At 38.4% G+C, this 22,410-nt stretch overlaps 2 protein-coding genes across 5 annotated transcripts in view; one reads left to right on the forward strand and one right to left on the reverse strand.

Moving 5' to 3' along the window:
• The window catches only part of stra6 (signaling receptor and transporter of retinol STRA6), a 34,572-nt gene extending 24,995 nt beyond the window's left edge, over positions 1 to 9,577 (reverse strand). Inside the window, exons 1-5 of one of the 4 annotated variants that reach the window (XM_055192268.2) lie at positions 9,354 to 9,577; positions 4,344 to 4,429; positions 2,700 to 2,766; positions 2,156 to 2,238; positions 495 to 628 (exon numbers count right to left, since the gene is read on the reverse strand). In XM_055192268.2, coding sequence (XP_055048243.2) covers positions 495 to 628; positions 2,156 to 2,238; positions 2,700 to 2,766; positions 4,344 to 4,420 — 361 coding nt within the window. In that variant the 5' untranslated portion in view covers positions 4,421 to 4,429; positions 9,354 to 9,577. Of the gene's footprint in view, positions 1 to 494; positions 629 to 2,155; positions 2,239 to 2,699; positions 2,767 to 4,343; positions 4,430 to 8,412; positions 8,554 to 8,900; positions 9,021 to 9,353 lie in introns of those variants that run through there. The other 3 variants (XM_055192266.2, XM_055192267.2, XM_055192269.2) reach the window with 3 other exon arrangements.
• ccdc33 (coiled-coil domain containing 33) overlaps positions 8,677 to 22,410 on the forward strand; it is a 116,231-nt gene continuing 102,497 nt past the window's right edge. The window contains exons 1-3 of the mRNA XM_073868846.1: positions 8,677 to 8,814; positions 10,567 to 11,034; positions 11,120 to 11,251. Coding sequence (XP_073724947.1) covers positions 11,032 to 11,034; positions 11,120 to 11,251 — 135 coding nt within the window. The 5' untranslated portion in view covers positions 8,677 to 8,814; positions 10,567 to 11,031. The remainder of the gene's footprint in view (positions 8,815 to 10,566; positions 11,035 to 11,119; positions 11,252 to 22,410) is intronic.

The raw sequence follows: 22,410 nt of genomic DNA on the forward strand, positions 1-22,410 counted from the left end.
TGTTATTTTTCATCCTCTTGTGTGAACCGAGTCCACATTGGGCAGGTGCCATCTTGTGAATAGGGAGACTGTTCATTTGATATCACAGATGCAGAGACAGACACTATACCTTGTGAGATATCTCTTCAAACTAGTGAATTTCCCAACGCTTTGGTGGCCTGAAATCTTAGTAAAGGTTTCATCATTGAGTTACAGCATGATTAAGATAGTATTCTTAGAGTTTATTTTGGCTTTGCACAAACAAGGGACAGCGCACTCAATGTTGCTATATGAAATGGCACTAAAACCGTATTACAGAAACAACTCCCATGAAGAAAGCTGGGGTTAAATGCCATTTTCACGGGTATATTAGTGATGGGTCATATCACGCTCTTAGTGGGAATTGAACCAGCAACCTTTTGGCTATCAGCCCTGAGCCTCAACCGCTAGACCACACAATAAAATAAAGCCATATAATGGATTTCACCACTTCATCAAAGTAATACATCTCATACCTTTGTGCACAGTGTCTTTAGTGAATGGTAATGGGTGGTGACTGAGGACCATTCCAACCAGCTTACAGAAGAGAACGCCATACACAGCTACAGCAAGACCCTTGTGTCGCGTGTGGTCTAAAAAGTTTACAGGGCTAAGAAAAAAAAAAAAACACAAATACAACATTTTATGAACACAAAAATGATAAACTGCATTTTTTTGCATTTTTCTTACAATGTTTTTATAATTTTATATCACAATTTTCCAAATTTTTTTAAATTTATTAATACATTCTAAAATTGCTAGGATATTTTTAACCCAGCTTTAGAGCATAAAAATCAACTTTGGGTTAAATTAACCCAGATAATGTTTATATTTGATCCAACGCAGGTTTATATTTGACTATTGAATGAGTTAAAACAACCCAGCATAGGTTAAATGACAACTCAATTTAATAGTTTCGTCCATTTTTTTCATTGTTGGGTAAATATTGGACAGAACCACTGATCTATATTATATATATGACTGGATTGCGCATGACGTCACAATTGTGAAGCCACCACGCCACCATGTTGGTATGCAAAAACATTCTATTAACTCAATGGACGTTATCAGATTTTAATGATAAAACATCACTTCACTAGTCTCCGTTTTTATATCTGAAGTCTCCCTGTACATTATTACAATGTGTAATTATGTTACCTAAACTTATTCAGAGAAATAACGCTGACCGTGTAGCTTAAACTTTATTTATACCCGTGTCATTAACAGAATGCAGCAGACACACTCACCTTAACGGTTTTTTATAAATCCATTATACTGCCCGATTAAAACATAAACATTTCAAACAACACCAGAATTAACAATTCATTTACATACACATATCCTAAAAAATAAATCTTGTGTGACTAATATGCTGTAAACCGAGTGCATTTAGATTATGATTTTGAATGTAAGTCAATGACGCCCTCTGCCGGTTGGGAAAACCAAGATGGCCGCTCGAACTCGCTGGCTTCACCTCACGCTGTTACGTTAAGCGTTTTATCCGCAATCCAGTAATTTATATAGATCAGTGGACAGAACACATTGTTGAGTTATAAATAATCCGTTTTTTTTTACCGTTTTGGAATCGATTCAGTTGATCTCTTGGTCTGGCGGTACCAATTTTAGCATAGCTTAGCATAATCCATTGAATCTGATTAGACCATTAGCATTGCGCCAAAGAGTTTTTTTTCCTATTTAAAACTTGACTCTTCTGTAGTTACATTGTGTACTAAGACCAACAGAAAATTAAAAGTTGCGATTTTCTAGTCAGATATGGATAGAAACTATACTCTCATTCTGGCGTAATAATCAAGGACTTTTCTGCCGTAACATGACTGCAGGAGGCGCAATGATATTACGCAGTCCCCTGTTATTGAAAGTTATCAAGAGGACTACTTTCAGGCACTGCATAATATTTAACCCAACAATGGGTTAAAACAACCCAGCATTCAACCCAACAGGTTGGTTTTGTCCCGTTTTAACCTAACGCTTGGTTGAAAATAACCCAGCATTTTTTAGAGTGCTGGGTCGAAAAGAGATGAACCCAAACCATTGGGATGTAATTTAACCTGTGCTGGTCATGGTTCCCAAAGGTAAGAGGTTTCATCATGTGTATATGGACATAAATCAGCCTCACCTTAGTAAACCTGTGATCCCCCTCTGATTATCACCCAATTTCTGTCGTCTGGCCAACACAGCGAGAACCAGCATGATCACCAGCTTTAAACACAAGAACAAGACAATCTGTCAGCATCCTTGCTGCCTTCCTCTAAAACCACAGACCCATATCGAACTACACCATAGGCCATTTCTAAAGACGCTGTTGCTGACCCTGTCTGGGATGATCACATGCCCCCATGGGTCACATTCAGAGGTTAGAGGTTGGGAACAGTGAACTGTAGTGACCCATAACACTTTTAGGAAGCGTGATGGTAGGTGATGTTTTGAGACCACATGGGTCCATCACAGTTAATTAGAATTTAGGCTGTTTGTACAAATTTCAAAGAAAGGAAAAGAGACAAATGGAAAGAAACACAGTGGGAAATCTGTCCATACATCAATCAATTGGTTTCTTTCTAAATGCTTTTGAGTCATTGTTAGGTTGTTGCTAAGATGTACAGATACATAAATCACAGTAATATTGACAAAAAGGTGCAATTAGTTTATCTCAAAGGACTCACAGATATAGCAGCAATGCATATGTGGAAGAGGCGTTCATCCGCTGTAGGGTCACATGGTGCGACAACTCTGAAAATTGCACAAACACAGAGTCTTTATCATAAGCCGGGCCGATTATTCAGCCTTTACACATCCTGTTCATTCCTGAGCAGCGGACCACTACTAACAAGAGCACTTCAACCACCTCAAGCGCGGATTATTCATTTAAACCGATTGCCGTAAACAATGCGACTGACGTAAAATACCAGCTCACGATCACGCTCGTGTCTCTGAGAAAACTGGAATGATCGGAGTAGAGTTACAGCTACTGGGGTTTACACTTTTAGGACCTGGTTTTGTTTGGCTTGAGTAAAAGAGGTAGACTTGGACGAGGGCGACGTGTGACGCAGCTTCACTGTTTGATGTCTTGTAACCTAAAATGCGGTCGAAAAGTCTCTTGCATACGTGAAAAGTATCAGAGATGAGATCAAAGTCAAATCTCAGAGAATCACGATGATGGATGTGCATATCACTTTCAGCAAATATATGAGCTGATATGTTTGCACACCTGTAGACCTGGAACCATATAAGTGCATTGCATGGGATAACAGGTTACAAGACGAGAAAGATCAAATCTAAAGTTATATATGCTATCTAGTTAAAAATTAAGTTAAATTATGTATAAAACAATTTATGCACATTGATGTACTACGGCTATGTGCAATATTTAACCTTGAAAAAAATTCTTAAAATTTAAAAAGGCCTAAATTTGGACAATTTGTAATTCTATGACATACGTTTAAAGAAAAAAATATTAAATAATAGAAAAAAATATTATTATAAATTAATATATTAATAAATAATAATAATTATTATTATAAATACATATATGAATTATAAGAAATTAATTATAAGAATTATAAGAAATTAATTATAAGAACATTTTTGGTAACCGTGGTATAAGCGAAATAATAGGAGTCAGTTATTCCACTTATAACATGGTTACCAAAAATATTGCTCTGGTGCCTATTTTTAAGACATTTTAAAGGTTAGGTGTGCAGTTACTGAAAAATAATCAACAACCATGGAACATTTCTCACCCAATCAGAATAAAGTATTCAACAGCCCCGTGGTATAAATAAATAATATATATAATTATATATCATATTTACAATATAAATATACATATTAAAATATGACTCACATTTTTTGGGTTGTTTTTACTCATGGTTGGGTACATTTTGGACATTTAAACTGAAACGACCCAACATAGGTTTATTTATAACCCAACAGTTGGTTATGTCCAAAATGTACCCAACCACACTGTAAAAAGTTGGATCAACTTAAAATATTACTTCAATTGGTAAGTTTTCTCAATTTAAAATTTTCTCTTACTTAAACATTTAAGTTGAAAAAAATTATTTTAAGGTGTTACCTATTAAATTATTTTTCAAATTGATCCAAATTTTCACTTTTTACAGTGCATGGGTTAATACAACCCCAACTTTTTTAGTGTAGAACTGAAATATGCAGTGTATATACAGTAATATAGTAAAGTATCTTAAAAAAATTCCATGTGACATGATTAATTGTATAAAATAAAGCTGTAAAGTATAAATAAAGTATTAAGCTACCCCCCACAATTCATATAAAGCAAATCTGCATACTCAACAGGAGGCTTGGTCGGCACAGCTGCTTGGGACCAATCCGAGTAGTCGTAGTCGTTCACGGTTTTAGCACTCATAGTGCCAGCCTACAGATTGAACACAAGAATCAGTGAAATCCAGTAATGCAGAAAACACTCCACAGACGTCTTCAACACTCCTGTGGGATTCAAAAAATAAAAGTTTTTTCCGAAACTGAGATCGTGCTACAGTCGTTTGTCCCTAAAAGTGTTCTTCTTGCTGTCAATCCGTCCTATTTAGGTGCCCGGCTACAACTGTGGCCAAGAGCCGTGAAGAGCAATGTGACAGGTCCCTTTCTCCTACATGCCAACCTAAAACGTCTTTATTTCAACTTGGATCTCCTATTCAGCTGAGGGATTACCACCACGCTGGTAACCAGGAGAGAGAAAACACACTGAAGAGAGAGACTGAGAAAGTCAAGGGGTGTGAAAGAAATCCAAAGAGAAGTTTTTCACATATGGGCGGCCGATCGACCCCACCACCTGTAGTTTCAAGGGATTATGTGGACCTCCAATCACTGTCCGCTAGTTTAGGTAGGACTTATAAAACTGCTTGGAGGCTGGAACTGTGTGGGAGGTGGAATCAGGACTGCATGATTACATATTCCAGTGATAACAGGGAAATTCGGATGAGTTTGCTTCCAGTGTTATCAGCTGGTGGAGATTCCCAATGGTGATTCAATGTGTGAGATAGAGGAAAATCATTTCCCTGAACCACACATACTACTCACATACATATGGAGCAACTGTATTAGAGACAAAAGAGTATTTTATGACTGTAGCATTGTGTATTCAAAAGATAAATATTTAATTAAGATAAACTGTTTAGATTCTAACACTATAATCCAAGTCATTTACAATCTAAGTGTTTTCAAAATTCTTAAAATTGTTGAAAGCTTAAAGGAAGCTGTGAGAAAAAATTAACTTGGGCTGAAAGAGAAACCAGAGCCAGAGTATTAGATAACATCTACAGTACCTTCCAAATTTACAAAAAGCTATGATCTTGTGAGTGGAAATGAGGCGGGATAAAAGATCAGGTCAAGGAGAAGATATATTTTACGTATTATACTATACTAAATAAAACCCTTCTTTAATAAAGGTTTACATGCTGACCCCCACTATATTTGTGACTGCACACCTTTGCGAGTATGTTGGTTTTATATCCTTTCTCACAGCATTAGGGCTGCAATGTTGCTCTCATTATGCAAGGATTATAGGCAAAGACGGTTAGAAACGGTTACAAAAATCCATCCCTAACAATGCTGAGAACTTGGGGAAAAACTTCCCAAATCCCATTCACCTCTTAATAAAAAAGAAAAACAGATTGACAAATAGAGGTCACTGAACAAAGAATGCTTTAAAATGCCCTGATTTCATCATGGAAGTGATCCCAAAGGTTTAGTCATATCAGGTTTGGATAAGGTCAATGATTTGTGCCATGATTAATATTAAAATGGTTCTAGTTCGCCCAAAAAAAAAAAATTCTGTTTTCACCCTTTCTGTGGGTTCAAACCAGCTGCGTTTGAGTAGTCAAAATCGCGTCTATCGCGCCTAGTTTGCCGCTGGAACAGTGTGAGTTTACTTGCTTCATTCGTGCGTGAAATTCTAGTCATCGAGACATTCACGTGGACATTCGTGTCATGGGAGGGGCTTGTGCGACTCCGCTCGCTTTCTGTTATCACGTCACTACTTCAGCAAGCTCCTTATTGGTTGACGCGGAATGTTTTTCCGCCAAAGTTCAAATTTTTTAACTTGCGTGTTTGCCGCGGCAACGCTGTAGACGCGCGAATGAGGCCGGTGACACACTGGATGCGTGGCGTATCTGTTGCATGTCAGTTGCGTGGCGGCTGCGTCGCGTTTTCTGTGTCTGTACATACCAGAAGCCTGCCTGACGCAGCGCTACTGCGCTGCTGTTGCTATTGGTGACGTATATTTTGCCTGGAAACGCTTCCAACACGCTTGCGTCTCGCGTGAAAAATAGGCGTCGGTTCTATTTCTAGCAAGCATGCGTTTTCCGCGCGTCTCATGCAGGCAGTCTGCAAGCTCTAACCTGTTAACATGGGAGCCTAAATAAAAACGGACACGCCACGCAGCTGAGACGTTCACGCCACGCATCCAGTGTGTCACCGCCCTGAGGCTGAATCGCGTCTACCGCGCTAAACGCCTCATTTGCGCTGCGAGACCTCCACATTGACTTAACATTGAAATCACCTGCGCTTGACGCCTTTATCGCTGCTGGTGTAAACGCAGCATTATGTTGTTACAAAAGTTGGAAAGTAGGAAAAAATACTATTATGAAAGTCAACAGTGCTCAAAAATGGTTTGGATATAAACATTGCTTAAAATATCTTGAACAAAGAAATTTTTTTGTTGTGCTGGGTTGTTTCAACTAAAAATGCTGGGTTTCTTTAACCCATTGATGAGTCAAATATAAAAATTTTCTGGGTTAATTTAACCCAACAGCTGGGTTTGTCCAACGCTATCTCACCAGAATTCGTACATTTTTTACGAGTTGGCTAATTCGTATAAATTCATACGCCCACATCTGTAAGTTTTTGTACGATTTGCCTTGACACCTGTGACGTTGGGGTTCGGTTTCGTTGTTTTTTTTTCATAAAAATCGTACGTTTTTGCACGATTAACATTGTATGAATTCATACGAATAAGCCAACTTGTAAAATATGTACGAATTCTTGTGAGATCAGGCTAGTTTGTCTCTTTTTGACCCAATACTTTAAAATGAACCCAGCATTCTTGTAGCATCAGCAAAATAGAAAATAACTATTATTTTCAAACAGGTTTCTCCAGCATTACCAAAGCTATAAAAGGTATGTTATTGTTGATAAACCTATAATGTTTATTACAAGACAGAAAACTGCCATGATATTGCGTTTTATTATGTAACCCTGTGTTATTTTTGTAAAAAAAATTAATAATAATACACTGTATTAATACTCTTGGCATTCAGGCCATATAACATGCTGGACTGCTGCTAGTAAAACTAATGACACCAACAGAATCACACTACAAAGCCTATATTTGCAGACACGGACCTCCATTGTGGGAGGCCTTTGAAGTAGTGTTGTGTCCTCAGATGATCTATACTGGCTGAAATGGGATCTTGTCAGTGTCCAATGAAGCTCTTGACAGATAAATCTGATTAAAAAGGCAATACTGCGTAGCCAAGATGGATGCCGCATGTAATGACTTCATATCAACCACCATCACTCAAGGGACCTGGGGAGAACCTATGGGGAGTCTCTATGGTGCTTGCTTACATGACTGGACCATTGACAGTGGACCATTTAAAGGAGGATAACAATAGGTAGGTGGCAAGTCTCCAATTGCTGCAATTTGATGTATTTCATGGGAAAGAAATGCAGTTTAAGTTGATAAAAACTTGAACATGTGATACATTATCTGTGATTTGATTTGACCATGGCAAACCTTAACACATATGTTAAAAAAGACAACCGAGAAGCTCATGCACAAGCCGCTATAACACCAACTCTGTCAAAAATTAGTTAATGATATAAACCAAATAATCTTGACACGTATTATACGTTTAGCAAATACTTTTGCTTCAAATCCACTAAATCACAACATGCTGTACACACGAAACGCGAAGCATAGCGGTCCTTGCTCTAGATTACTCGCTGGATTTAACTTCGTGTAATTTTTTGCTTAAGTTGAATATTTTCAATAGTCTTTCAAAAGTATATTCACTTGCATGATATAATCTACTCCCGCAAATCGTCGAATAATCAAAAGTCTGATAAAAAAAAGGCTTATTTACAAGAGAACTGTCAGACCTGCATATCACTGCATATCAGGTCTTCAATTGTTTTTTGTTTTTTTTAATCAAATTTAGGCCTTAGTTATTATCGAAAAGTGTCATCTTTTCTCAGAAATTACGTTTAGCACACTGGTGCCAAAACTATTTCAAGTAGATGTATGACGTCACCTCCGCTCAAACCAACACAGACGTCTCCACAGGTAAAGTTCACTGCTTAGTTCGATAGCTTAGAAAGTAATATTACAACTTTACTCACGATTTTATTCCCATGATCCCTCGGGTCCACGGTGTGGATATATTTTAGCCTAATGTTGCTTACTTTAGCAGACACCACTAATTGAATATACTGTAGGTGTGCTCGGATTCAGTCACCGCTGCGCAGACCCATTCACATATGACATCAAAGTACCGCGAGAGTGATTCAAGAGCTACGCTTTCCAATCGCTCACGCGGTACTTTGTTGCTGATCGGTCTGCGTTACACGAAGCTGAACAGACGTAACCTACATATTCACGAACAATAAAATGCTGGTCGCCGGTGCTGCAATCCTGAATTTACTCAATTAACTGTTTGGTATTACCTACGTGTCTATATAAAGTTTGATATTTTGTTGGAGAGCTTATGGGAATGAGCTCAACGACGGAATAATTAACGAAAGGTAAGTATCCTAGTTAATAATAAATGCAACCTGCATTTAAATATGACATGTTCTTGTTAAACGCAAATGATTTTAAAGCAGCTTACCCTGTACTGACAGATTGTAAATGTCTTACACCTGACCTTTTCAAACAGTAATGGACGATCCTTCGCACACATCCATCACATTGCGCATCTTTGATTACGTCACAACAAAAGTTATTCACGAGGTAATCAATAATCTAATCATGCAAATGGTTTATTGACGTTTATGAAATATTTAGTTTTAAACGACGTTTTTTGATCTGACTCTGTTTATTTCATTTTTCTCTCGCAGTGTTGCTATTCTTGACTAATTTGTGTTATTTTCATATAATTTGCCAAAAATATTTTAATAAAATATTGTAATCGTTAATAGTACAAACTATGTATAAATTACTTCTTACCTTGATTTATTTCAGTGTTATTTCTGTATATTATTTGGCATAATAAAACAGGAAAAGGTCGTTTGAAACATAACCATATTTCCAAAACAATATATTAAGAATGATTCCTCCTTACCTTGCATTCAAGCGTTCCTCAGTTTCTCCCACTTCAAGTCCCTTTGTGTCGCAGAAATGGTGAAATAGTCTATAAGGTCCTTCAGTAAAATGTGTAAATGATGTGACGGGTGTTTTTAAAAACTTGGGTTACCTATTTACAGCTTTTCAATAACCCTATGTTCAGTGTTTTCAAAAGGGTCGATCTGACCGCTCTATTCATTTTCTGCAGACTTTGACCCTCTTTTGCAGCGACCACAATATCTTGGTAATGAACTTCGGAAGAAAAAAGACACAAGGAAAGTGCTGTTGTGAGATTAGGGCACCTCTTGGCAGAAGTTCAAAGCAACGGCCTTTGATCACTGATACGATACATTGGCGGTAGAAATTGATACATGCCTTGCTCTGCATTCACTTCAAATGCATTCACATAGGGGCAGTTTGGGCAGATTGTTCTGTGCTTCAATGCTGTGCATAAACATTTAATGTTTGCTTTATTTTATAGCCACCTGTTTGCATTGCCATATGTGCCGCAGATCACCAGATAATGGTTTATGGTATCTTTAATTGTCTAGGAGACCAATAAACTTGCAACATATGTTTACTTTTTAAAGACAGATCAATGGCTTTGTGTCTTTAGCTATAGCAACAGAGCAAAACTCGCATATGAGTCTATAGGGAGCACAAACCATTCGCATTAATTCAACTTTGAATGTTTTTTAAGAACCAGTATAGCCTCGCTTCTCTTATAATGCAGCGTGCATGCATCAAGATTGAAGATAAAGAGCTGGATTTTGTTTTTGAGGTAGTGAATGTACAGTTTAATCAGTTAGGTCGGTATCAGCTGGTGTTGACAGTGGAGAATCCGCTTTTGGATGAGTCCGGGTCTGGATTTGGTTCGGTTTATTTGAGTCTTGAAGATGGAGATGTTTTGGAGGAAAGTTCCATTTGTACGGAGATAATCGAGCAGGCCAGTTTGGATGAGGTTTATAGTTTAAAACGCAACAAGTTTGTCTTCACTTTACCAAAAGGTAGGCTGGTTTTAAGTGAATGTAAGGGTCTAAGAAGTGTTGTGGTTTGAACTAAATAGATTTATATGTGTTAATTAAGAATTGTATGCATAAGTTTGGTCAAAATGAGAATATCTCTTCACCAGTGCAACACGCCATACAAAATATCACAACAAACCCATAACTGTTTTATACGTTTATTTATAAGTTCATCCTTTTTTATAGGGTTTTGCAAGAATGACAAAAACCACGACGTTCGACTCAAAGTGGAAGCGATACGGGTGACAGAATCCGAATTCAAAGTAAAAGCAGGTGAGGGTTTCTTTGCCATATACCCACGAACCAACGCTCCTCGCATTAACCTCTTTGCTGGGCCGGATGAGGATCTAGACCGCTACCGTGGCATCATGGCACTGCTTCGGGTACAAAAGGATTACTTGGCAATGCACTGTGGACGACTGTTGTACTCTGTGGCCTTGCATCAGTCCAAGCCTGCTATATTGAACGCAAGCAAAATGGTAAAAGGGGAAGAAATGCACCTTAAACTATTAACATGTGGGGACTATGTGACCCCTATAGCTGTGAAGTCTTTAAAAGAAGAGATTGGAGGGATTGACCCAAAGGATTTACCCAATCTGCAAAAACCAAAACCTGGAGATAAAAAAATCTACAAAGGTCCAACAACGTCCAATGGTGAGACGTGGTGTTTTATTACAAATAAACTCATCCATAACATACAGCTGCAGTATCTTTATATAGTATGTGTGTGCCTTTTAAGGACAATGTGAACACAGCTAATCCAGATCAAGACCTTGAAGCCAAGTCCCACACTTCCAGTCCTCCTTCCTCTCCTCAAAGTAAATCCCTTCCACCCAGAGACATCCCTGACCTCTTTCTTTCGCACACACATGTAAGTAATCTTTTATTCTGTTTACCAGAACATTTTATCTCTTATGTGACACTGAGTGATGGTGCAGTACAGAAAAAAGCAATTGGAGTCTCCAAAGCAGATTCACCCTCATTGGCCCCAACATTACATCCTGACACCCTTGAACCTCCAGGGTCATGCCTAATTTGTGAGGTCGTCTCACCGCTTGCTCATTCTATTAGTCCTCGGTGGTTGTAATCAATGAAGCCTGCAACTCTCACTTAGGGCTTAATTGGATTGGTGGGTGTTCATGTTGAAATAGTCACTACTGTGTTCAATTGAGGCGACAGGCCTGATTATTATTGTCGACAAGTAAAATGCACAGAGCTTGAAACAGCTACTGCTGCTTATATCAGTATAATCACCCTTATACACATTGAGTCGTGGCCAATGTTTGACTGTGTTTATGAGGAAAAGGGTTACAAAATGGAGAAGGCTGGAGAAACATATTTATTTGATAGAAAGGCAAACTGTAGCACAGGGCTATAGATTAACATTTGAGAAAGGTGACAATGGTGCAAACAAGCCGTGCAGTTGGCGGGGCCGGGACTTAATTTGGTTAATTTGTGAGTTGGGGCAAGAAAAAAAGAATCGTGAAACTACATCCATATGTGTTTAATGCATACATACAGCTGCAAAAAATTGAGACCACTCCAAATAAAAAGAAAAAAACTATTTATTGGTGTTTACTTAAAATTATAATTTATGTTTCATACTGTCAACTACCGACAACATTTCTGGGAAATTCGTAATAAAAAAAATTTATTTACTGAAAAGTAAAATGTGGGAAAATTTTCCAGTTGCATCTGGGTTTGTAATATAATTCATTAATTTCTCGTTGCATCTAGAATGAGCACATAATTAAAACGTTGAAAAAGTGTTGAAAAAGCGAAGAACTGATAATGTTTCATGATGATCATATAAGTAACCGATGAAACATTGCTTCGTTTATTTTGGGGTTGCATGCAAAATCCACTTGGCTCAGAAATCTGGCACGTGCCCCCCATAGACTGTAAAAAAAGATGGATGTAGTGTCCGTGACGTCACCCATAGGTTTCTGAAGATCGTTTTTGAAGTTTAAAGTAGGCGGTGCCTGTCGTCGCTATCTTGGTCAAGCGTCACCGCGCATCATTCGCAGATATCTGAAAATGGGTAAAGAGGCGGGACGTGGGTGAAGCTGAGGTGGCTTGTTGCTGAAACCACGCCCCCCTAACCCGACTCTAGTGACAGCAGTCGCTATTCAACTGTCACTTAAGTGTCCACACACTTAATTATGCAGAACTTATATTAAGGCTTAATATAATTTTAACTCTCGAGTTACCCAAAAATTCACCCCCCTCACAGTTGTCATGAAGGGAAAAATTAGCTATACAGACCCAAAACAATTTTGTACTAGGCTGTAAACACATTGTTTTCTACTGTAAAGTCGAGCGTTTTAACATGGGGGTCTATGGGGATTGACTCCCTTTTGGAGCGTGCCTCTAGCGGCCAGTCGATGAATTGTAGTTTAAATCACTTCTGTATTGGCTTCATCAGAGAGATCGGAAGGTTGCCCCTTGGTGCCACCTCATTTTGAATGGGTATGACGCCTCTGTTAGTGCCTAAATTAAAGGATTAGTCAGTTTTTTTTAAATCCAGATAATTTACTCACCACCATGTCATCCAAAATGTTGATGTCTTTCTTTGTCCATGTTTTTTGAGGAAACCATTCCAGGATTTTTCTAATTTTAAAGGACTTTAATGGACCCCAACGCTTATTAGTTTTAATGCAGTTTAAAATTGCAGTTTCAAAGGACTCTAAACAATCCCATACGAGGCATAAGGGTCTTATCTACAAAACGATTTTAATTTTTGGCAAGAAAAAAAAATGCACTTTTAAACCACAACTTCTCGTCTTCCTCCAGCTATGCGACGCGCCAGCGCGACCCCACGCAATACGTCAAGAGGTCACGGATTATGTATGCGAAACTACGCCCCAGTGTCTACAAGTGTGGAGAAAGAGGACCGTTCCGACGCTGTTGTATGTCGAATGATACTAATTAAAGTCTTTGGGTCAGTTTATTGTTTAAAATGGTCCGCAAATGTGTGTTCATATATGTAACGTGACCTTTCGACGTCATTACGCGATTACGTGAGGTCGCGCTGGAGCGTCACACAGCCAATGGAAGAAGAGAAGTTGTGATTTAAAAGTCAAATTTTTTTTCTTGCCAAAAATGACAATCGTTTCGCTAGATAAGACCCTTATGCCTCGTTTGGGATCATTTAGAGTCCTTTGAAACGGCAATTTTAAACTGCATTAAAACTGTTAAGGATTGGGGTCCATTAAAGTCCATTAAAATGAGAAAAATCCTGGAATGTTTTCCTCAAAAAACATAATTTCTTCTCGACTGAACAAAGAAGGACATCAACATTTTGGATGACGTGGTGATGAGTAAATTATCTGGATTTTTTTTTTAAGAAAATTGAATAATCCTTTAAATACATCAGTTTTCTAGTCGATCTCTTTTCTTTGTTACATATGTTGGAAATTATGTATACGGTTGTTTTTCTTGAAACCACATTAAGCTTGGTGTGAATAGAGCTATAGTTGCCTTTTAGACATGACATGACTGCTTTGACATCCAAGGTAGATTAGTTTTTCAAAATGGTCACCGGACATAAAAGAGGCAAAATCAATTTTAGTCAGTGGGAATGATTTGTTCTGTCATTTAGCATTGTTACGCAGGATTTATCGCGTGGCTGTGTAATAAAGCCCGAGCTAGGTGGAGATGTACAGACTAGACTTTCGTTGACATGTACAAATCACTCTACTGGTTATTAAAACAGCAGCAGTCTGCGTTTACACTGAAACATGCATGTGATTGCTTCTCGCCTGTCACATTTACACTGTTAGGGTATGACAGCTTCTTTTACTAAGAACAGATAATGCTGTCTGTGATTTACAAAATCCTGGGCTGATGTTATCAGGCTTCTAGGTGATGCTTGGTATGTTGACTCCTTCATTTCTGGGGTCCTTTGCTGTTTTATTGACAGTAAAAGGTAATGAAAAATGATGGACCAGTACATTAAACTAGCTGTATCTTTTGGTGTGGGTGATATAAGTAATTCAAGTTTTTATATGAGAACTGCACCACTGTGTTGTAAGGTGTCTCCCACATAAGCACCAACATTTAATATGTCTTTAGCACTGCCCAGCTATGGTTTTATCAAGACATTCCTGTTTATTCTAATATACTTTTCAGACAGATTACCGTCTGTATAGCAGCCTGTAAATACCAGCTGAGTTTAGGTAACCTGCTGGGAAAGTGCTTTTCTGGTGCACTTGAACGGTCAAAGCACGTTAACAAGCAGATCTTGAGGAACATTGAAAGTGACGTTCTCTTTAATTACTCTTTGTTCTTGGCTGTGCGTTCAGGTTCCCTGTAGGAGCACAGCTTCAGTCTGTGATACACTGGTGAGCTGTGACACATCACGCCGTCTTTGGTGCCAAGACTCGCTGGCAAGAAACAGACCATGATGACACAGTGACAGGAACAAGCCGAATTTAATTAAAAAACAGTGGCGAGCTATACGGCTACTATGTCACTTCACAGGAGGGCCACTGCTTATTTAGCCTGTCGTTTTGTGTAATCAAAATCACTCTGATGTTTGGTTGCATTCCTTTTAATGTAATGGTGGTGCTTACTACCATGACTAATAAGGGCGTTCTTTAAACCAGATGGATGGATTGATATAGATGGATACGATGGATACAAAGGATACTATATAAACTCACCTAATAAAGGATTATTATGAACACCTGTTCAATTTTTCATTAATGCAATTATCTAATCAACCAATCACTGGCAGTTGTGTCAATGCATTTAGGGGTGTGGTCCTAGTCAAGACAATCTTCTGAACTCCAAACTGAATGGGAAAGAAAAATGATTTAAGCAATTTTGAGCGTAGCATGGTTGTTGGTGGCAGACTGGCCGGTCTGAGTATTTCACAATCTGCTCAATTACTGGGATTTTCCAAGCACATCCATTTCTAGGGTTTACAAAGAATGGTGTGAAAAGGGAAAAACATCCAGTATGCTGCAGTCCTGTGGGCGAAAATGCCTTGTTGATGCTAGAGGTCAGGGGCCGACTGATTCAAGCTGAAAGAAGAGCAACTTTGACTGAAATAACCACTCGTTACAACCGAGGTATGCAGCAAAGCATTTGTGAAGCCACAACACGCACAACATTGAGTTGGATGGGCTACAACATCAGAAGACCCCACCAGGTACCACTCATCTCCACTACAAATAGGAAAAAGAGGCTACAATTTGCATGAGCTCACCAAAATTGGACAGTTGAAGAAAAATGCCTGGTCTGATGAGTCTTGATTTCTGTTGAATGAGAACATGGATCCATCATGCCTTATTACCACTGTCCAGGCTGCTGGTGGTGGTGTAAGGGTGTGTTTTCTTGGCACACTTTAGGACCCTTAGTGCCAATTGGGCATCGTTTAAATGCCACGGCCTACCTGAGCATTGTTTCTGACCATGTCCATCCCTTTATGATCACCATGTACCCATCCTCTGATGGCTACTTCCAGCAGGATAATGCACCATGTCACAAAGCTCGAATCATTTCAAATTGGTTTCTTGAACATGACAATGAGTGCACTGTACTAAAATGGCCCCCACAGTCACCAGATCTCAACCCAATAGAGCATCTTTGGGATGTGCTGAAACGGGAGGTTCGTGCCCTGGATGTGCATCCCACAAATCTCCATCAACTGCAAGATGCTATCCTATCAATATGGGCCAACATTTCTAAAGAATGGTTTCAGCACCTTGTTGAATCAATACCACGTAGAATTAAGGCAGTTCTGAAGGCGAAAGGGGGTTAAACACAGTGTTAGTATGGTGTTCCTAATAATCCTTTAGGACAGTGTTAACTATTATAGGGCAAAAGCAAAAAATACAGAATTTGCCAAAATTTGCACCGATAATGAGATCTTTTTTATGTATATCGCCTAGCCCTATAAGGTGAAGAAAATATAACTTAATTGCGAATTATAGTTTGATATTCTTGTTATGCTACTCTGACTGAAGGTATTCTGTATGGTAATTCTTTTATGTCCGTCTCTCGCTGTGCTTTTACAGTTGACTCGACCTTGGCCTGTGGTCCACACTATAAGTCCCTTCAAACCCAGCTTGCATCTATTTTAATAAGATCTTTAGACATCTAAAGCTGTCTATAGCTGCAGCGTGCTGTGGTTGAGTATACACAGACTATAAAGATGTACTCCAGCAAATTAGTGCTGTAATTAATGGCCAAAATTTATGGTGGCTTCGGGAGCATTTTGTGTAAAAGCTGTGTGCCGGTGACTGATTGTGTGTGGGTTTGCCATTAGCGTGGCTGTCTTTAAACTGATGATATATGGATGGATTTGGGTTTTATGGTAGATGTGTGGGAGAGATTTTGGGGGTCAACCTTTGGTCATTTTGACCAATTTATTAAAATAATATTTTGGTGTGACAATGGGTGTATCATTGTGGTCCTGTGCTGATTTTCACAGGTAATGTTAATATGCGTTAATCGCAGGGCTTAAAAAATGCTAAATCAATTGTGACATTTGGGACTTTTTCAAGGTTATATTCTGCTCACATTTAAACTTGTGATCATGCATACATGTTGAACATCAGAGAAATTAGTCTCATGCATAAGCAACACACCACTGAATTGCATATTCAAATATGGTAATTTATGCATGCACACACGGGGACAATTATGAATGTTGATTTTCTTGCCTTCACTTCTGGGGAAATTCAACTTTGTTTGTAATACACAAGATTAGTTTCGTACAATGTCTCAGATGATTGCCGATAGTTTTAAACCATCTCTCAAAGGATGCTTGGAGTGAGATTGTACAGTGGATTTGTTTTAACAATTTTATAGTATATAATTTTTTTCGATGTGTTATATATGGCAACACCAAATGTAACATAAAACACCCTTATGTAAAGGGTAAAAAATATAAGGGGAAACATAATTATTTAAATGAAATAGCATCAAATGTTTAGCCTGGGTGCCAGCTGAATTTAGCCCCGCCCACAACATTGTAAAAATTCTGACTAGAATTGAGTATGACAGCGTCAGGCTATGAAATGTGAAGAGTCATGCAGGGAATTTTGGGAAAGCTCTTTTACTATTTACACTGTAAATCTTACAGAAACCGTAATTTTAACAATATTTTACTGTAAAAGTACATGTATAATCCAGGTGAATATTATAGAGATTTTCACAAGAAAATATATTGTTATTCATACATTTACTTTTAAAACCCGCACATTTTACTTTATTTTACCCTAAAATTACAATATTTTTTAAACCCATTACAGTTTTTAACTGTATATGTCAAGGTTTTTAGTGATCCAGTTAACAGGATTTTACTGTGGCATTTTTAAAATGTTCCCTGTTAGAATTACGAATTTTTTTATAGTGTATGTTTTCAAACGTTTTATACAATATATGATACATGTTACATATCGTCTCTGCCCGATGAAACTCACGTATGTCCAAAACGGTTACTTTTCAGGAATAAAAAAAAACCCACTGTATTTCAGAAGCAGTTAAATGTAGCGTTGTCATACTTGGTATGCCATCTATACATGTAACCATATTCTTGCCAGTGTAATGATATAATCCACATTTGACCAAAATTGAGTTTAAATGGACATACGTGCATATTTTACAGTAATGGTGGTCGATACGCGCTCTTCCGATCATTAATTAGAATGACCAAGTCGCGTTTCATATTGACAGATAAATACGCTCAGTTTATTAAATAGCCTACGTCTTAGTTTATTAAATACGCTTCGTTTATTTAATATTAATTATAAATGTATTAAATATCTCTTGCAAACTATGAAGGGACAATGAATCAATACACTGACATGGTAATGCTAGACAGATACTTTGTTTGCACAGTCCTACCGTAATTTTGTCACTCCTAGACGTACGTCTGGCGTCAGGAAATGAACCTGGAAATTCAATCCATCGAAAAATCTCAAAATCGGCTAAATGGACATACATGGTTTTCATCGGACACAGTGACAATATGATGTTATGTAATATGTAAGGAATAATTGAAGACGGCCTGCTGAATTATAAGAAAATAATGCACACCCAAGGTGGTATGCGGCACGACGCAAAACGGACATTGCTCTGCTGTGTACTTTTAAGACATTTGACAAGTCAGGTGTGCGTTTATCAAAAAATAATCAACACCCATGGAACATTTCTCAGCCAATCAGAATATAGCGTTCAACAGCCCCGTGGTATAATATGTTATAAAATATAATATATTGAAGTTCTTTTAGGCTGTTCCTCACAAATGGACGGCTTGGAGGTTCATTGTTGGTTCTTTGTTCCTTTTATCCTACTAGCTGTTTATGGAGTATTGAGGTTTGCATGTATGTAAAGTAATATAGGTCCATTATGTCCCCATAAATGCGGAAGAATTTTTATTTGTGCCGTTAAATTATTATTAAAGGTTCTTTTTTGTGTTTTTGAAGCTTTGATTGTGTTTACAGTGCGCAATATAACATGTGTTCATGTTTCACGTGTAAAAAACGTGGTATTTTCCAGACAATTTACAGTTTCCACTGTCCTCAAAACGGGCTGATGTCTTCCTTGTTCTATGAAGTCCTTCCTTCAGAAATACGTAACGAGTTCTGATTGTGTAGTTTGTTTAGTGTGTTGTGATTCCATAGCAGCTTAGCTTGCCGTTAGCTTAGCTACCGACTGACGTATTCCTCTGGGCGGAGTTTAGTAAACTGTTCTACTGACGTCATTAAAGCAGGAAGTAGAGGGCTGTAGTCCAAACCGGCTGTTCGCTTAGGCTTTGAAAGACGAAATCTGTTAAAGAAAATATCGTCTGGCAGTGAACTTTCAGCTTTATCATTTTACATGTATTATTTATCCTATTATAGCAACATTACCCACTAACTAGGGTTTAAAAAATGAGATCAGAAAGAACGTGACTTTTAAGTTAACCTCAATCTGTTGTTTTTGATGAAGCAGACAGTGGGATAGAAATAGCGTGCCTTAGTTACAGCTTTCCGTTGGGAGCTTTCAGCATCTCACCCGGGAAACAGAGCATTAATTGCAGTAGTTTGAGTATGTGAACTAATTAAGGTGCTGGAGCTTTGCAAAGAGAGATGTTTTTCTGTACAGAATATACAAACATGTGGCTTTATAGATGACGATTCTTGTTGCCATGGGTCATTGTTACAAATTATGTCACAAACCACCAAATAATTTTTCTGCCTGACTTTAAAGAGCGTATGCGTGTAAAAGCCAATGTAGAACATACTGTTTGGTGAAAAGTAAGTTCAACAGCATTAGCATCACCAACCAGAATGCATCATCAAAAATAACCAGTTTTCCCGAATACTCCCGTCTTCCATTGGTCAGCCAAACAGAAAGTCCTGCCATACATTAGCAACCTGTTAACCCTACATGCAAATCGCTCTTATATAATTATTACGTTTCACAATTTCGCCTTCTTATTCAGTCTAATTGTCAGTGGTTTACATACTTGACTTGCTGTCTTTGAAACGGTGCTCCAACCCGAGGTTCGGCTGGAGCTCCAAGCTCAATCCCCCCACCCCATAATGAAACTGCACAGAGAAAGAAAACAGCCGATAGTGGAGGAGATGGGGGGAGGAGGGATGCCGAAAGAAAAATTGCTTTTAGCTATTGTCAGATGGCCGTTAATTAGCCTTTACTTATCGTGCAGTTCGTTCATTAAAACCATTTACAGTAAAGTTTTGATTTAGTCAGCCACTGTCACATAGACTGTGCGTTATTTGATTGCAAGAATGGGCAATGAAATATTCCCAAGGAATTTGGGGAATTTCATTTAACAGTACAGATGGGACGTATGATCGCTATACTGTATGATTGCTTTGGCACAATATTGCAGACTCAGTTTTTGTCCGTCTGGGATGGTCAGAATTAAATCTTGGCATCAGTTTGGTGGAAGTTTATTGTCAGTGTATGTGAAAGACCCAGTTTTAAAGTGATATAAGGCTTTCTTTTAATCTAATCTCTGTTGGATTTCGACACCAGCTATAAAGTTGCAATTTTTGTAGTTCAGAAGCTGGTGATATGAAGTCATTCCTTGTGAAGGAGGCTTATCGCCTTCAGTCCAAGGTTAGATTGCAGGAACAATAGGAGATAATCGTAATGCACTACAATTCATATGGACTTTACATACCGTATTGTACGATATCGGAAGCGTCTTATTTACCGAAATTAGAAACTAAAGATAAGATTGATCAACTGAATAGTTGTGATAGTCAACAAAACCCACCCTCAGTTCTGCTCTCGACAGCTGCATTCAGACCTGAAACGAATGCTTTGAAGCTTGAGAACAGTGAGCTTAATGTTTGTGAACGTCATCCTGATACAAATGACTCCACGTTTCATCTGAGCTCCCCGTGGAGACCGAGGAACCTTCCGCTCTTTTCCCCCCATGGAGATCAATGACTGCGGCCCTCAATTACATCTCATCCTGTGAAAACAAATACACACATGCTGATGTCTCCATATGACTTGCTGCAGATTGTAAATGAACATGAGGTAAAAGATCATAATTTGTCACATTTTGTTTTATACGGAAGAACAATAAGTGATTGTATTACCTTACTTTACCTTTGCAGAAAAGATAAGTTTGAGGTAAAAACATGGTATTAGATAATATGATGGTAGTTTGTTATTCGTGACCCTGTCTGTGCAATCCAGGTTAAAGTCTCATAATTTAAAGTGATACCATGTAATTTTTCAACCTTCATAATACATTTTCAAGACCCTTGTGATAGTACATCGACTTTAAATAGGTTGAATGACATGTCTACCATAGCCTGACGGGGTCTGTATCACTTTTACTCGTATTTTAAAACTTAGGGTTTGTGGTAGTAACCAGAGCACAAAAAAAACTACAAAATTCGACTGCTTTACGGCATACGTCACTTCCTCCACACAATTAGTTTTTAACGTGAATTTTGCTGGAGGCTACTTAAGGAGTGTAGAGAGCAGTTTCTATTATGTGACTCTGTGGCACAGGCTTTAGTGTCACGGACCTATGACACGGGCGACCCGGGTTCGATTCCCCTTTAAGGCAATTTTTTATATAAACTGTTGATTCATACATAAATGCGATGTTCTTTATAAATTACGGCGATTATATTGCGTATAGTTCCCTGTATTCAGATGCTGTGTTCACGTATTTACCTTTCTTTTTACTGTGTCTATGATATTTACATTACAATCCAGGATGCTATAGCACTCAAACTTGCTCACAGTGTAAAACCAAACCCTATTCATTCACCAATCAGATCCGAGCGTTTCTCTCTTCTCTCTTCCTCATTTGCTGCGTTCCGCTGTCACTCGCGTGACGTATTACAAAGCGGCAGACCTAAACGCATCGGTTTACTTGGATTTGGAGCGATTTTCACACAAAAAAGAGGAATAACGAGCGCCATTGCGGAAAATCCTGGTGGCGAGGGAGAGAGAGAGGATGCAACAATATTTGTTTGGAAAAAGGCAAGGAAATACGTCTGGTCGTTTCTGAATTGGAAGGCTGCAGCCTCCGGAGGTCAAATATGCAGGCTGCACACGTCATCAAGCCTGGGTTATTAAGGTAAACTGAGCACTACATTCGCAAGTCATAAGCATACTGCAACAATTTACGATTAACTAAGTATAATAGTCAACTTTGTAATTGTTAATATTGTGAAATAAGACAGTCTTGATGACGTATTAGAAATACGACATCCGGAGGCTGCAACCTTCAGATTGAGAAATGGTTTCTGCCATGACGAGTTCCTCATCAGAAAGTTGTAACATGACTGCGTTTCTCCCTGTTGTCTCAAAATGTTGATCGTTTAGCATTTTAAATGTTTAGTTTTTAGTTTAGTTTTAAGGTTGGCCAGTTCCTTTCCTTTGCGACAGTGCTGCGGCGCTTGTGGGCTCTAGGGGCGCTAGAAGTGAAAAATACGTGTCTAGCACCCCCTAGTGGCCAAAAGTTTCATGGTGTCCCTTTAATGATGAGATTTGGAGCATAAAAATTTTACATCGATTACATGACCTTACTTAGTCAAT

Source organism: Misgurnus anguillicaudatus, chromosome 6 (assembly GCF_027580225.2).
Source record: "Misgurnus anguillicaudatus chromosome 6, ASM2758022v2, whole genome shotgun sequence".
Lineage (NCBI taxonomy): Eukaryota > Metazoa > Chordata > Actinopteri > Cypriniformes > Cobitidae > Misgurnus > Misgurnus anguillicaudatus.